The sequence below is a fragment of the Bactrocera dorsalis genome, chromosome 2 (assembly GCF_023373825.1).
Source record: "Bactrocera dorsalis isolate Fly_Bdor chromosome 2, ASM2337382v1, whole genome shotgun sequence".
Lineage (NCBI taxonomy): Eukaryota > Metazoa > Arthropoda > Insecta > Diptera > Tephritidae > Bactrocera > Bactrocera dorsalis.
In genome coordinates, this window is record NC_064304.1 from 21,873,200 (window position 1) to 21,889,740 (window position 16,541).

At 37.5% G+C, this 16,541-nt stretch overlaps 1 protein-coding gene across 2 annotated transcripts in view; it reads left to right on the forward strand.

Moving 5' to 3' along the window:
* The window catches only part of LOC105229914 (uncharacterized), a 169,897-nt gene that overhangs the window by 54,540 nt on the left and 98,816 nt on the right, over positions 1 to 16,541 (forward strand). For both annotated transcript variants that reach the window (XM_049448567.1, XM_049448563.1), the window contains exon 2: positions 14,490 to 16,197. In XM_049448567.1, coding sequence (XP_049304524.1) covers positions 16,076 to 16,197 — 122 coding nt within the window. In that variant the 5' untranslated portion in view covers positions 14,490 to 16,075. The remainder of the gene's footprint in view (positions 1 to 14,489; positions 16,198 to 16,541) is intronic.

A 16,541-nucleotide genomic window follows, 5' to 3' on the forward strand; every position in this document is an offset into this window, starting at 1 on the left:
TATAACGGGTGATTTTTTTGAGGTTAGGATTTTCATGCATTAGTATTTGACAGATCACGTGGGATTTCAGACATGGTGTCAAAGAGAAAGATGCTCAGTATGCTTTGACATTTCATCATGAATAGACTTACTAACGAGCAACGCTTGCAAATCATTGAATTTTATTACCAAAATCAGTGTTCGGTTCGAAATGTGTTTCGCGCTTTATTTTGTTCAGCGATGAGGCTCATTTCTGGTTGAATGGCTACGTAAATAAGCAAAATTGCCGCATTTGGGGTGAAGAGCAACCAGAAGCCGTTCAAGAACTGCCCATGCATCCCGAAAAATGCACTGTTTGGTGTGGTTTGTACGCTGGTGGAATCATTGGACCGTATTTTTTCAAAGATGCTGTTGGACGCAACGTTACGGTGAATGGCGATCGCTATCGTTCGATGCTAACAAACTTTTTGTTGCCAAAAATGGAAGAACTGAACTTGGTTGACATGTGGTTTCAACAAGATGGCGCTACATGCCACACAGCTCGCGATTCTATGGCCATTTTGAGGGAAAACTTCGGACAACAATTCATCTCAAGAAATGGACCCGTAAGTTGGCCACCAAGATCATGCGATTTAACGCCTTTAGACTATTTTTTGTGGGGCTACGTCAAGTCTAAAGTCTACAGAAATAAGCCAGCAACTATTCCAGCTTTGGAAGACAACATTTCCGAAGAAATTCGGGCTATTCCGGCCGAAATGCTCGAAAAAGTTGCCCAAAATTGGACTTTCCGAATGGACCACCTAAGACGCAGCCGCGGTCAACATTTAAATGAAATTATCTTCAAAAAGTAAATGTCATGAACCAATCTAACAACCGATGAGATTTTGCAAATTTTATGCGTTTTTTTTTTTAAAAAAGTTATCAAGCTCTTAAAAAATCACCCTTTATTTGTTATATTCTCAGATTTTTTTTATTTTTATTGAAAAAATTCCAAATTTCAAATCACTGCATTTAATCGTCTAATTGAGATAATCAAACTTTGTCGCAGAAATTCTTAAAGCTTGAAAAGTCAACTTTCTGAATATGTGATGGTTACTTTTGAGAAACGAAAATTAATTGGTGAAATTTTGGTCTGAATGAAAAAACGAAAACTCCTATGTTAAATGAATGGAAACCTAAAAAAATGGCGACCCTTTCTAGTTAAGCTACAGCGCCTGGTTTGAGAATTTTTGTTTCGTCAATCACTAACATTTGAGGGGGTAAGAGTTGAAAAAAAATTAAAAAATTTTTTTGAAGCACCCTAACATACATACATATATACATAAGTATAAATTTACAATATGTTTTGAAACGTATTAAAGCGTATGTTGTTGTAAGTAATTTAATTTGCACTGATTTATGACATTTATCTTTTTAAACGGACGTTTAAATGTGTGTCATTTATATTCAGTGGCAACTCTGACTTTTTGAATACTTATTATAAATCAAGTGCAATCCGTTACTTTGTAGTATGATTTAAATCCGTACTGGAATGCGGTTTGTGGTTTGAGAAGCAATAGGAAGAGAAATAATCATAATTTGGAATTAACTTTCAAATTTACTACTGCCGGCTGAGGTGTGAGTTTGAATAGTATCCGCACAATGAGTGGCGGTCAAAATGTTTTTATATATCTTTTCTCCAAAAGAAATCTGAAGTGAAGGGTTAAAGTTCTTTGCGGCAAAACGCTATAAATAAAACTAATCATAAATCAACCAATGAACAAAGCATTTTTATACTCTTGCAACATGTTGCTACGAAGTACATATAATAGCTTTGTTCATCTAATGGTTGTATGTATCACTTAAGACTAAGCGAGATGTATATATATACATATAAGTGATCAGGATAACGAGTGACTGTCTGTCTACCCGTCCATCCATTCATTCATCTCAACAAGCTGATAATTGAGTAAATATTGAGTTATCTTCATGAAACTTGGTACACATGTTCCCTGACAAAAAAGTAAGACGGCGTTCGTAATCGGACTACTGTTATGTGTTATGCCCACAAAACGCTTTTAAAGAAAACCCTGTAAAGTGCAATAACTAAGCACTAAAATAAGATATAGATACCAAGATGATATGAGAGAGCTTTAAAGGAGCCGGCGTAAAAATTGGATGATGGGCATGGCGCCGACCAATTTTAGGTAAAATCACATAACTCAGGACCTGCTCGAACGATTTCAACCAAATCCGGTACGTAACATTCTCCGGAACCGGATTGCAAACACACTTATGTAATTCCCATATAACGCAATGAGAATTCTTAAATTTCATATCATTCTTTCTCCTTTCGGTATACAAATCAAGAATCAATTAATATAACGGGATAAAACTTTGCTCTAATAATTCTTTTAAAGTATGCCACTTTATGCCCAAAAATTTCCCAAATCCAACCAAAAGGTTCAAGCCCCCATATACCGGAAATGTGAACTCCAGTACCTATTGTTGACTTTTGAAGGAAAATATCGCTCAATGTGTGATATATGTATATACCTAAAATTCAGGCATAATCTTTTCCTGACAATGAAATGTCTGTGTGTCAAAAACAAGACGATTTTATACGTCATATATCGTAAACATGAAAGTTATCTCTATGAAAATGAGAGAGCGTACTTTACTGGACACTTGGACGACTTTGAAGGTTGGTCCACTCTGAATCCCAAAACTACAAATCAACTGATCCTTACAGATCGATGAAGCGCTTTGAGACTACCTTAAATTTGTTAAGGCAACTAGTAGCAATCCCTGCAATTTCGCCAGGTTCACCGAAACAATGATATGGTAAAAGCTGGAAGAAAATGTTTAAATGGTTTCATCTCGCTTTCTTCCATATATCTTTGGCAATTTGCGTCCGACAAGTTATGTGACCTAACGTATGTGAGCCTTTTGTAATGTATCTAACCAGAACGCCTACCATGGCTACTTACTTTCAATTTAAATTTGTGAATACAATGGGTATTTGTTAACGACTTTTTAGTCTTAAACTTAGAATCACATTATGTTATGTTTTATTCAAATCAAATGGGAATAATGTGCTAAAGAAAAGTAAATTTTGGAACTGGCCCGTTTGTAAGTGTGTTTTATTCACAACCAATAAGCATAGGGAACGCCATTGCCTGCTAATCTATATATATAAAATGTATGCCACTTTCTTTGTAATTTCATCACTCATAAACGGCTGAACCGATTTGGCTGATTTTTTTTTTGTTGTATTTGTTATTGTTAGCAGAAGGTTCTTATGTAAGAAAAAATTACGAAAGTTGCCGGAAAACCCCTAAAAACAGCCCTTTTCCTTTTCCCATACAAACGTTTTATTTTGTATATGCATACATACATACATATGTACATATGTAAGTAAAAATTATTGTTTGTTTGTTAGTAACGCTAACGCTCGAGAACGGCGGAACCAATCTTCATGAAATCAGAAGTTCTTCGGGTTAGATATGTATATAAAAAACCATATACTTTTCATAAGGAAAAGTCGAAAAATTGGAAATTTCCAAAAAGTGACTTTTCATACAGTTCTTTTTTGTTTTGTTTTTCAATATTTTGATTTGTAAATTATTTGAATCGTTCAATTTCGGTCGCTTACTTTTTTATTCCGGCTATTTAAAAGAAAAATTATTGAAAATTATTCAGTGAAAACTTTATGTGTGTTTCAAACGAAGTGATCAATTACAGATTGAAATTTGTTACGAAGCAAGGAAGACATCGCGCTAATAGCGGTCGGCGTTCTTTTTGCCATCAACGTATGGCAGCCCAAGACACATGAACTACATGAGACTCCCAGGATGCGAAGACATATGTGTGGAATTATGGATCGCTGTCAATCAGCAAGCGATCATCACGATAATACAGCAAGACTTTTCAAACAACAGCTACGATGTTTGATGGACTTTATTTTGAATCAACGTATGTATGTATATACAAGTATGGTGCAGTCAGATGCTGGATGTACTCTGTTGAGTTGCAAAAAAGAGGTTTGCCCCACGCACACATTCTTCTTTGAATGGTGGATGGTGGTTACACCAGATCAAATTGATGAAATCATTTCTGCGGAAATTCCTCATGCAGAGAAAGATCCATTATTCTACGAAGCGATGAAAACCAATATGGTGCATGGACCTTGCGGTCCCACTTGCAATAAATGCACGAAACACTATCCACGTGCTTTTCTTTCGGAAACGCAAACTGGAAATGATGGATATCCACTCTATCGTCGTAGCTCATCAGACGACAATGGTAGGACATTTACCATTCAATTTAGAGAAGTGAATATCGAAGTCGACAACATATGGATCGTACCATATTCGCCACTATTGTCTAATTCAGATTCAAAACTCATGCCAATGTTTGATATTGTAGTTTGGTGAAATCGACTTTTCCGACTGTTGTGCGTTTCGCAGTTCATTTGGAGAATGGCTAAAGAGTATTTTTCAACCCAGAGAATACAGGACAGCCAGCGGAAACACTTCCAACAACACTGACATGGACATTGACGAGTTTTTTCTCAAATTGCGTCAGTGATTCGTTTGTGAGAACATTGCTCTATTTGGAAATGCCTTGATATTATGCATGGACGATTCGATAGCTAATTCGCATGCCACTGAAGTTCGCACACTTTTCGCGATGGTCATTTCGACATATCAGCCTTCAAATTCGCGACAATTACGGGATACGAAAAAAATTACATTGCCGATGAGATTTTACATTGTATTCGCTAAGAATTGGAAATGGGCAAATTCCGATCGTCTTGACAATGACACGAAGTCGTGAATTATCCAGTGGAATTTCAAAATTCTTTGGAGAGGCTTGGTATGCCGCAGCATCATTTGCGTCTCAAAGTTGGATCTGTCATTATTATGTTTGGCAATCTTCATGCGCCGAAACTGTGCAATGGAACCCGACTGATTGTGACGCAGCTATCGAATACAGGGGGGCAGAATGCTTGATTCTACAAATTCTTTTGAGTTCCAACAATTTGCCATTTAGTTAGGATAGTAGCTAGAAGAGTGTGGGATAAATCTTGAAATGCGTTTTTCACACGGCCAGATATACGTGGCGTGTTCACGAGTTCGAAGCCCATCTTCTCTGAACATTTACGCACTAGAAAAGAAACCAAAAAAATTTTGTTCATCAAGCTGCGCTACGTTAAAAAAAAATTAGAAAAATCACAAATAAATGATTTTCAACACAATATAAATTCAACTTTCTTTTCATTGCAAAACATATAATTTCACGCAGGAAAACGACTGCGGGGTCAGCTAGTCGATAATAAAATGTATGCCAAATAGATCACGGCAATAAAGGAAAGGAAAACAAAGCAAAGACAAAGGCTAAAAGTTTACCTAAACTGATGATAATCTTAGAAAATATTCTAATAAACCCAATTAAAAATATTTACCTAAAAATATGTACCCTCTAATTAATTATCTTTTTTGCACCGCACTCCTTTTTATGGAAAATCCTTTTCACTGTCATTTTCAATCCACGCCATTTTAATATTAACCAAAATGCCCAATTAGCTTTTAATTTCGCTAACTTTCATGGCAAATCGAAGCGTTTAATCCTCTTCTACTAATCAATTATGCATCTTTGTATGTGTGTGAGCAAATAATTTATTATTACTTGCAGTAAATATAACAAACGTCTAGCGAATAAATATCGCGTTCGTCTGAAAGGTCTGCACATTGTCTATTTACTAGATTTTCATCATTTATTTTAAAAGCACTAACAACTACAGCACACATGCAAGTAACTATGTAATGTGGCTGGGTTGTGAAAAGCAATTTAGTCTGGTCATTGGCTTCCACAGCTTTTTGTTGGCAGTCAGCAGATTGCACTTGACGTCGCCTGCCGGTCTCCAATCGCTTGGAAATGAAATCAATTTCAAAGCGCTTAACACAAACAACCAAATACATATGCACACATATCACACGCATGATACGCACACAAGTGTATATAGCCGCATATGAGTGTGTGAAAAGTGTTGTTAAAACTGTGCGTGAGCTTTAAAATATGTGGTCACCGAATTAAGCTACCTTGGTGAGTGGACGAAGAGAGAGAGAGAGTGAAGTCGATTGTAGGAGGAGATTTTCAACGCCCAAAACAAACCCAATTACAGTTAAGCCGAGCGAAACAATAGAATAAAAGAGTGAGTGGCAATGCGTAAACGGTTTTTTGACTGCCTTTGCTTGTGTTTGGGCGTATGTGTGAGTGTATAAATTTAAAACGATTTTATGTCACTCATACGCAGTGTACGGCCCTCAAGCAGTCATTGTACGCACAAACGCACACGTACATTCATGCTTTTATGCGATTAACCGCACTATTTCAATTTATAGCGCACACATACATACACCTGCATGTGTGTGTGTGTGTGTGTGTGTATAAAAGCTTGAGCGCCGTTGGCTCTATGGCTTGAGCACTATGAGCGGCCATTGTAAGTGGTGGCATTTTCTCACATTACCACCATAACTGGCTATTTTGTAATTGAGTTGAAAATGAGGCGCTCACAGTGTCAATAACTGTTAAAGTGTGGGGTTGAAAAAGGAACAACAATAACAATATTAAATGTGTACTCGTCAAGTGATTGGCGATAAAAAGCAGTGAAGCATTATCGTGATTGTGCGAGAGAAAAAGTGGTTCAATTTGTAGGTGTTAAAAATAACACGCCTGAAGCGTGCGTACTGCTTATTGCAGCAGCTCAAAACTAATCGAATTTTTCCAACACTTGAAAATTGATTTACAAGCTTTTTTTTGTCAAGTTAGTCCGAAATCAACGTTGATGGCGGTGTTTTGTGTGTTTTGCAAGGGCATAAGTGACGCAAGGGAACACACAAATTTGACGGGGTGCTTATGTGGATACATCAGATATTTACTCAGAAATGATTTATAACAATCGATTTGTTACCGTTGAGCGCCTTCCTTATTTATATTCATTATACATTTTTTTTTGCAGACGAGGCAAGACACGCTTTTACAAAGTCATTAGGCTACTGTACTTCAAGAAAATTAAGTTGCTAAATTAATGTAATGTTTTCAGATTATCAAAAGATATTAAAGAATTAAGAACTGATTTGAACTGGCAATTTATTTGAAAGCTAAAGTAAAACGTTAACTTCGGCTACAAAAATTGCCTTCACAGTGCATTTTCTATAACAACTATATGTAATTGGAGTAAATGGAGTTTCACAATTTTTTTTATTAATTTTACTTTTTGCAAAATTGTATTATGAGAAGTTAGGTTTAAGAATTAAAACTTAAATATAAGGAAGCTTAAAACTAGAGACTAAGGAGTAGCAGTTCGAAGTCACGTGGACCTTCGCTAAAGGTCACCAATTGCTTTCCCTTTCAATTTGTCCCGTTGACATTCGCCTGAAACAACTAGCAAAGAGTTTTCAGACAGCGTGGAAACAGAAATTGGCTGAGTCAGGGCCCATGCGAATTTTCCGGCTATAGAAGAGCTAATTCAGCAATATGTTCGAAAGAAGTTGCATTGCTTTAGATTGAAGATATCTTGTCAAATGAATGAATTTTCTATATAAGAGCATACAGGGTTTGTCCGGAAGTAATAGGACTGAGTCGATTTAAAGAAATTGATTCAACCAATCGGTACATTTCTTTAAAACTTTTCAAAATAAGCTCCTTTTGCGTCGATTAAGCGCTACCTGCACGATTTCCAAGCATTGAAGGCGTCACGGAAGTCATTCTCCGGAATAGCCTTCATCGGCCTTTTCAGGCAAGGAAACAAAAAAGTCCGAGAGGCCACATCTGCTACAGAAGCGTTGGGATGCCGGCCTTGGTTAAGTAGCTGTTCACAAGAAAGGAGGTGTAAACCGTGGCGTTGTCGTGGTGCAATTTCCAGTCGGCTGCGATGTCTTGTCGGACCCGATTGACCCTTCGTTTGAATCTCTTGAGAATTTCCACGTAAAACTTGGCGTTGGCGATTTGTCCAGGAGGAAACCCGGTAATTCTGATCAGTTTGTACTATATGTCACCTCTATGTTATAGTGGTCCGATTTTGGTGATTCCGAATAAGCAGTTTATTGGGGAGAAAAGGACGTGAGAGAAATGTCAGATCTCGATCGACTAGAGTTTTTGAGAAATCGATCTGAAATTATTCGTTTATATACAAACAGACGGACATGACTTAATCGACTAAGGCTTCATAGGGTCTCCGACCTTTCCTTGCGAGTGTTAAAAACTTCGTATCAAACTTAGTATTCCCTGTTCAGGATATAAAAATAAAGTTAATTTTAAATATTACTACTGTTAATTTGCGTTTATAATTATTGAATGTCAAAAAATCATAAAGAAGAGTAAAACTCTTTGAAAACGAAAACTGAAATAACAAAAATGAGAGGAAAAATAATTTTCGTGACATGTGTTCGGGAAGGGGAATGGGAGGGCCATGATTGAATTTTAAAAATGATTTAGTTGCAGTTTCGACAAAACTTAAACTTTTGTATCAACCCCTTTCAAACATAACCTCAAAATTTATCTGATAAATTTAAATAATCATGTCTTTGGATTTTAGTTTGTATCTTGTACAAATAAAATGTCTAATTTTCCTCTTCATTCGATAAGAATCCATCAAATAACAAAACAACTTCAAAAGAACTTTTTCCTACAGGGCTTTAATGACACGCACAGCGACATTCAAACTCACCTATTCTAATAGATGGGTAAGCGTGTGTACCCAACTGCTAATCGTTACCTGAGTCGCCTGCTTACCTGCCATTTAGCCATTTAGTGGACGCTGTGATTGCTTTTTGTTTGTTCAATGCTACTTTTGCGGTTGTTGTTTGTGTTGTCTACCCAGTTGAAGGATATTTTCTTTTGTGCTCTTGTCGCTTTTGTTATTTCACACATACCAACATATTTTCTTATGAATACCGATGGAAGATATGGCAGAGTGTGCTCTGGCTGTTTATCTATCCGTTTAATCCAATCTTTCCCCCCGGTGCCGCCCCACTCAAATGGCAAAGTGCCGAAATTGTCAGCGTCCGCTTTGAGTTGGGTTATACTACATGATACCGTTTATTTGCGTCTGAATTGAGACTGAGCCAATGGGATGAGCGCGGCTGAGCTGATGTGTACACAAATGCCAGCGTAAACATAACTTTGCTTAAACGCGTTTATACAGGCGCACACACGCACACAAACGTACGACTTACTAACGAGGCAAGCATGAAATTCGTGCAAGCGTGAAGAGTTGAAAGAAATATTTTTGGTAATAGTTATGCCATATGTATATTTATTTGAACTATGTACTAAATTTCGATGTTCATAGCTAAAAAAAACCTATAAAATATCCTCTCATAGGAAAAAAGTAATTTTCATAAGCTTTCAAAATAATCGAAAAATATTTTTTTAGTTTAGATGCCGTAGTCTTTATAAAGGAGGAATGAAATACGGTTGCCGAGAGCTACACTAAGCCCGGGTCATGGGTTTACCAGACTCATGCTTTCGATTCACTTGAGACTCGTAAAGTCATTATTGAGTAAACTTTGAAAAAATACTACTGCGGCCAAAAAATATTATGACTTTGTTTCTAATTTTGAAGTTTTTATTTTATTCTTTAAAATTTATATCGTCCCCTCAAAGTAATCCTCCCTGTCGCCAATAGCCTTCAATGCGAGTAGCGATTCACGTTTAATGTCTTCAATTAACTCAAAACGGTTTTCCGGAGCTTTAGTTTGCTGAATAGCCAGAAGTCACACAGAGCTAAATCAGGCGAATACGGTCATTGCGGCACGATATTGGTTGAAAAAAAGTTGTGTTCAAGATGTCAGCTCTTAAATCCGAGCTCATTAGCTGAATGGCTTCTGGCAAACGAGGCATAACACTCAAATAGTATTACTTGTTGACAGTTTGGCCGGTCGGAGCATTGAAGTTCGAAATGCACTACACCTCGATAATCGAAGAAAACTGTTGACAAAACCTTGATTTTAACCTGTTTCGACGTAGTTTTTTCGTCTTCGGCCCACCTTTGCCACGACGTTCGGCCGATTGATCGTCCGTTTCCAGGTCGTAAGCATAGATCCAAGGCTCATCGCCAGTATTAGTACGTTTCATGACATCCCGGTAGTGCTTCTACCTTGTTCAGGCCTAAATGATCTTTCAAAATAGTTTTCACTGATCCTGCCGATAAACTAACGCTGCCACATAATACCTTCCACTATACTATGGAGTTTTCATACTAAATTTCCATACAAAAATTTAATTTGAGCTGAACAATTTATTCAAATATTGCGGCTTGGCTTTGCAGAATAATCCATGTGGAATTTTTTGAAGATATCTCGATAACTCTCAAATAAGATAATTTTCATGCAAGGACTTGATTTTTAAGGATAAGTTAATATGATAGCTATAACTTATAGGAATGCCATCTGAAGAATTTCTTCGGATATTATGCAACTACCTAAGACAATAATTCATATCAAATTTCGTAAAGATATCTAGTCAAAGCATAAGGAGTTCCATACATGGACTGAATTTTGATCGAACAGTTGATACGACAGCTGTATGCTATAGTGGTCCGATATCTTCGATTTCAACAAATGAGCCGCATTTTGATGATAAAATGAAGCGTAGAAATTTTTGAATCGATATCTCAAAAACTAAGGACTTGTTCGCGTATATACAGACTGACGTACATAGCTAAATCGACGCAGTTCGTCACGCTGATCATTTATATTTATGTATATACATATATGAAAGTATATATTCTTTACGCAATTGAAATTTCTTGAAGAAGAAGCCTTAAATGTAAGGTTCGGTATTAAATGCGGCTTAAATATCTTCTCTATCGCGAGCGAGTGAATGCATCCCTTTCGTCGTCTTCATAGGGTATGCTAAAGCCCTAAGCTTTGTTTTCCTTTTACATACTTTAACTACATACATACTACCAGTATATACATATACCTGTATGTCAACAGTATGCCAGTAAATGCTTGAACAATATGCATATATGTGCTTGAGTATGAGTGTTTGTATAAGCAGTGACAAGTAAATAACTGTATTATTTTAGCATAGATACAGTAAATAAATATATGCTTATTTGTGCTAACTTTGAATATAAATAAGTAAACAAGTCCTAAACAAAGGCGGCAGTCTGAAGGCGAAAGCAAAAACAGAAAAGACCAACTGAATAACAAACAAAACCTTTGTCCATCAAAATTTCGTTTTTGCCAAAAGGTAATTTGCCACTTGACGCGCATTCCGCTAACACACACACACAAACACTTCAATAGCTGAGGAAATTAGGAAGGGGCCGGGAGCGTTAATTTTGGCTGCCAAGTTGACACACATACACACAAACATATGTATGTCTGCGTATTAAAGCTTTGTGAATTGGGGGTTGGGGTAAAGAGGACTCACACATCCACACATATGTCTGCGTATTAAAGCTTTGTACGAATTCGTGAGACGGCATTTTTAAGGGTTGGTTTTAAGAGGGCTCAATTGCCTCTGCTCTCATTGTGTACTTTTCTTGTATATTCACGCTGGGATATCATATGACCTTTTTATTTGGATAATGGCAATAAATACTTCTAGTAAAAGGAGCCAAGTACTCGTAAAAGAGTTGAGCTCTTAATCTCATGTTTATATAGCGGTATTCAGGTTTAAATAGGCAGACAATTTGCTCGTTTCCAATTTGACAAACCATTTAAATATATTTCGTAAAACGTGGAGTATTTCTATATCCATAGAAACAATTGAATTGGGATTTGTTTAATAAATACTTTGTCTGGAATTCAATACATAACTGTCCATATAACTCACTTTGAATGGGTGTTTAATTCAAATCCTTTAAAATTTCGTTTTTCTAACTTCATCGACTCTAAGGATAATGGGTATTCAAAATATCAAGTAAAGTATGTCTTCAGTTTTAATACTTTGAGAGAACTTTACTAATTATTTCAGAGCAACATAAACAAACATAACATATCAATGTAGGACTCGAACAGGAAAGTTCTAGGTTATGTAGAAATGGTTATGATAGTTTAAAACTGTTGAAATCGAAAATCGAGAGGTCAAAGTCTCTCTTAAAACATAAATTCCTTCCAAAGAGTAGCCCAATATTTAGAGATTTTAATATCTTTATTTTCTATGAGCATGAGACATTGAGGGGGAAAGGCGGACACTTTTAGGCAGGTTGCTACATCACTTATACACTGCATACTGTATGCTACAAAAAGGAGCTGCCTTTATGCCGCGAGATCTGTATTTGGTATCCCCACAAAACTAATACGGCTGTGCAAACTGACGTTGAACAACACCAAAAGCTCCGACAGGATCGGGAAAGAGCTCTCCAAGCCGTTCGATACCAAACGAGGTTTCGACAAGGCGACTCCCTTTTGTGTGACTTTTTCAACCTTCTTCTGGAGAAAATAATTCCAGCCACAGAACTAAATAGAGAAGGAACAAACTGCTACAAGTGTGTACAACTACTGGTGTACGTCGATGACATCGATATCGTTGACCATAACAACCGCGCCGTTAGTTCTGCTATCTCCAGACTGGATAAGGAAGTGAAGCAAATGAGTCTGGTAGTGGACGAGAGCAAGACAAAATATCTCCTGCCATCAAACAAATAGTCGTCGCACTCGCGACTTGGCTTCCACGTCACTGTTGACAATCATAACTTCCAAGTCGGGAATAATTTCCTATATCTTGGAATCAGTATTAACACCAACACCTATGTTAGCCTTGAGATGCAACGCAGAATAACTTTTACCAACAGTTGCTACTTCGGACTGAGTAAGCAATTGAGAAGTAACGTGCCCTCTCGACGAGCAATCACCAAGCTCAACAAGTCACTCATCATCTCCGTTCTGCTTTATGATGCAGAGGCATATATGATGACAACATCTGATGAGTCGACGTTACGAGTCTTCGAGATAAAGGTTCCGCGGAAGATTTATGGTCCTTTGGCCATTGGCAACGGCGAATACCGCACTCGATAGGTCGAGGAGTTGTACCAGATAAACGACGATATCGACATAGTCATGTCGTCCGAATCGATGAAAACACTTCAGCTCTGAGAGTATTCCAAGCACTATTCGCCGAGAGAAGCAGTGAAAGAGAAAGACCTTCCCTCCATTGGAAAGACCAGGTTGCGCTTTAAAGCGAAAAGGAAGAACGTCTGGCGTGCTGTTGTTTACTCGGCTATAACCGCGTAAGCGATGTCTACGATGTTCCAAATTGTGTACACTCATATTATAATATTTATCACTGTGGAAATATGCAATTAAGCAATCAGCCTTACCCTTACCTTTTCTTCATCTAATTAATGCCAGCTTCCTAATGACTTCATATACATTATTTGCATGCTTAGTCAGGGTATATTAAGGTTAAATAATTTTGGAGAGGTAGAGTTTTCTATTCAAAATGTGCAAAGAAAAATATTATTTAAGGATCTTTATCTTGACTTTAATAGTTCAGTTTGTATGGCGGCTATACGAGTAGGCTAGGGGTTTGATACCGACGTTTACGACAAATGAGCAGATTCTTGGGGCGAAAAGGTTGTTTGCAAATTTTCAGTTCAATATATCAAAAACTGAGGGGTTGGTTCGCGAATAGACAAATAGACAGGCGGTCAGACAAACGGATCAGATCGTCATGCTTATCATTTGTATATACATATATACTTTAAAGAGTCTCCAAAGTTTACAACTGGGAAACATCGTGGTAAACTTAATATATACGGTCGAAGTCGGTTCGCTTCTACATATGTACATCGCATTCTCCAGAACAGAAATTCGCTTAATCCCAACGACTCTTTCATTTTCACAGACTACTAGAGATTGGTTGCTGAAAGAAATGATCTGAACTAAAGACCACCTCAAAGGAAAAGCCAAAAACGAACTATACAAATTGCATAAAAATGTTCAATCGTTCTTGAAAACCATATGAACTTTCCAGCGAGCCTAGTATAGAAAATTTATTAGCAAAACTTAAACAATCTCCCTATTAAGGCATTTGCAAATAAGCCACTGCCTTTATGTAAACAGTTACATATGAGTCTAAGCTGTTAGGTTAAGTTCTTAGGCATATTTTCACGCCAAGTGTGCAACTTTTTCGTTTCATTTTCATTTTCCTTTTTGTTTTTGCTGCTTTCATTCTACGGTTTCATATTCAAGCATTGTTAAACGCGAACGAGTAGTCTTTAATGGAGAGGACATATGCATGGGCGCATACTTAACACATGCGGTGCATAATTGGTGTGAATGTGTAGGTGGATGTGTGTAGCGAATACGTGGAAACCGTGTCAAGTAGTAAAGCAAGCAAAAATGTTGAAGGATATTATATTCTTAACCTTTAGTCACACTTGGCTTAATATAATCATGATATACTATATACATATGTACATTATATACATATATGTACATATACTCGTACATACATATATGTGTTTTTCGTTGTTTCATGTTTCGTTGTTATTTTTGTTGTATTTGCAGTGCGTGCGAGTGTTGTTTAGAACAATACACGAGAATTAAAAGTAATAACAACAAGCAGCTGGCAACCACTGGAGAGCCATTTACTCAGCCAAAGCAACACAAGATAAAGAAATAGAAAATTATAAAACAACAACAGCAAGAACACAGTAATAGCAAGTCGTTATAACGGCGCTAGTGCCAACGTTGACCTCATTGGCATGGCAGACGACTCCTGACGACCCCGACCGCGACCTCCATTCATCGATACAAACGGGTAGACAGACGCGTATATGTGTTTATATGTGTGTGTTCGTGAGTGCAAAAGTGTTGTGGCATACCAATTCAACCAATTTAACCATGCTGCTTTGTAAAAGGATAAGCATCTGATGGCGCTGTAGTGGCAGCCCACAATATTATTGATAGCAAACACCAACACCAACAACAGCAACGCAGATTATTTGCTTATGCAGCAAACAACAATAAAAAAGCTTATAATTCAAGTAGCAGCACATAACTAACGAACAAAGCGCTCGGAAATCGGTGGAAAGTGTAGAAGGACAATGGCTGAGCGTTAGCTGTGGGGCGGCGAGCAGCGGGCAACAATGTATACAAATAAGTTTAAAATCGGCATTTGAGGTGTTAGGAGTGCTTATATATACATAGAATAAATAAAGCTTGTTGTAGTTATATGGACGCGTGTAACTGTTGAGTGGCGAATTCAGCGCCTGCCGACTCCAACCACCTACGATTTCGCTGTTGTCACCACTCATGCCACAAACACGGCCATGCGCGCTCTCTACACTCGTTTGCTGTCGCCTCTAACCATGCCAAGGCGTTAATGCCGTCGTGTGCATTTATAAATAGCTTAGGAAATGGTTATATTTCAAATTGTATCCAATGCTTGCTACAAATCTAAATTGAATCAACGAAATCAACCGAATCAATTTGCTGAAAATACACGCAACGCGGTTTGAAGTGTACAGCGAGGGAGTAAGCTAGAGGGGAGCTAAAAAATAGAGAGAGTGAAAATAGAGCGAATTCCGGCCGCCAATCAGCCGCGCAGCCAAGCGTACAACCAACCGACCGACCAACCAAATATCCGAGCCGCGCAATCAAACCGCAAAAACAAAAGAAGCCAAAGCTACCAAATAACTAAATTGAAAGTCCGCACGAAGACAGGGCACACAACCGAAAGACATAAAAAATCTGAAATAAATTGGGAAAATCAAGCAAAAAATAAGAAAAACTAAAACCCAAGGCAGATAAACCCTTACAAGGACACAGCACTTAATAATAATACGAGCAGCCTTTTCGTAAACAACAAATACTAACAACTAACGACTCGCTGAACCAAGAGCGCTTGCAACAAGCGCTTAGAAAAACAAAAACCGAAAAAAATAAATACAAAATAGACACATTCGTATCGCCATCAACATTTACCTCATCATCCTCGAAACACTTATTGCCCACTTACCGCACTGAAAGTGAGCAATTTCTTCGTGACCGCCCTTTCACTAACACTCCTGCAGCACATCAGCCCACGCTGCTTTCAACTATAAACCAGCTGCTTTCTCACAGCTGAGTTAGTAAAAACAACGAACGAAAAAATGGAAGATGCTCCACCGCCGCCGAAGAAGAGCACCACACTCTCCGTGGACCGTGCCGCGTTCCTGCTGTTGCGTGTTAAGAAAGCATTCAAGAAGAAACGTCAACAACGCAAAGAGAAACAGTAAGTCCATGTCATTTTTGTATACATACACACTTTTATTTACATAGAAAATTATTTACATAAATGGTGGGAGGAAATTTGGTTATGGTTGTACAATAATATTCTAATAATATAATTATTGTTGAAACTTTTTGAAGTATTTTTTATGGTTTAAAATAGTAGTCATTGTGGAGCCGTTGAAAGTGTCCCATACAGTGAAAGATTGAGTAGTGAGGCGTGGAGCCACCAAACACGATCTGAAATAATTATACTTTAAGTACATTGTATTACCAGTAAGCGCAAATTTAACTCAGATTCTTTCTTTTGGCATTTCATTATTCATATTGGTACTCAGCCTTATTCTT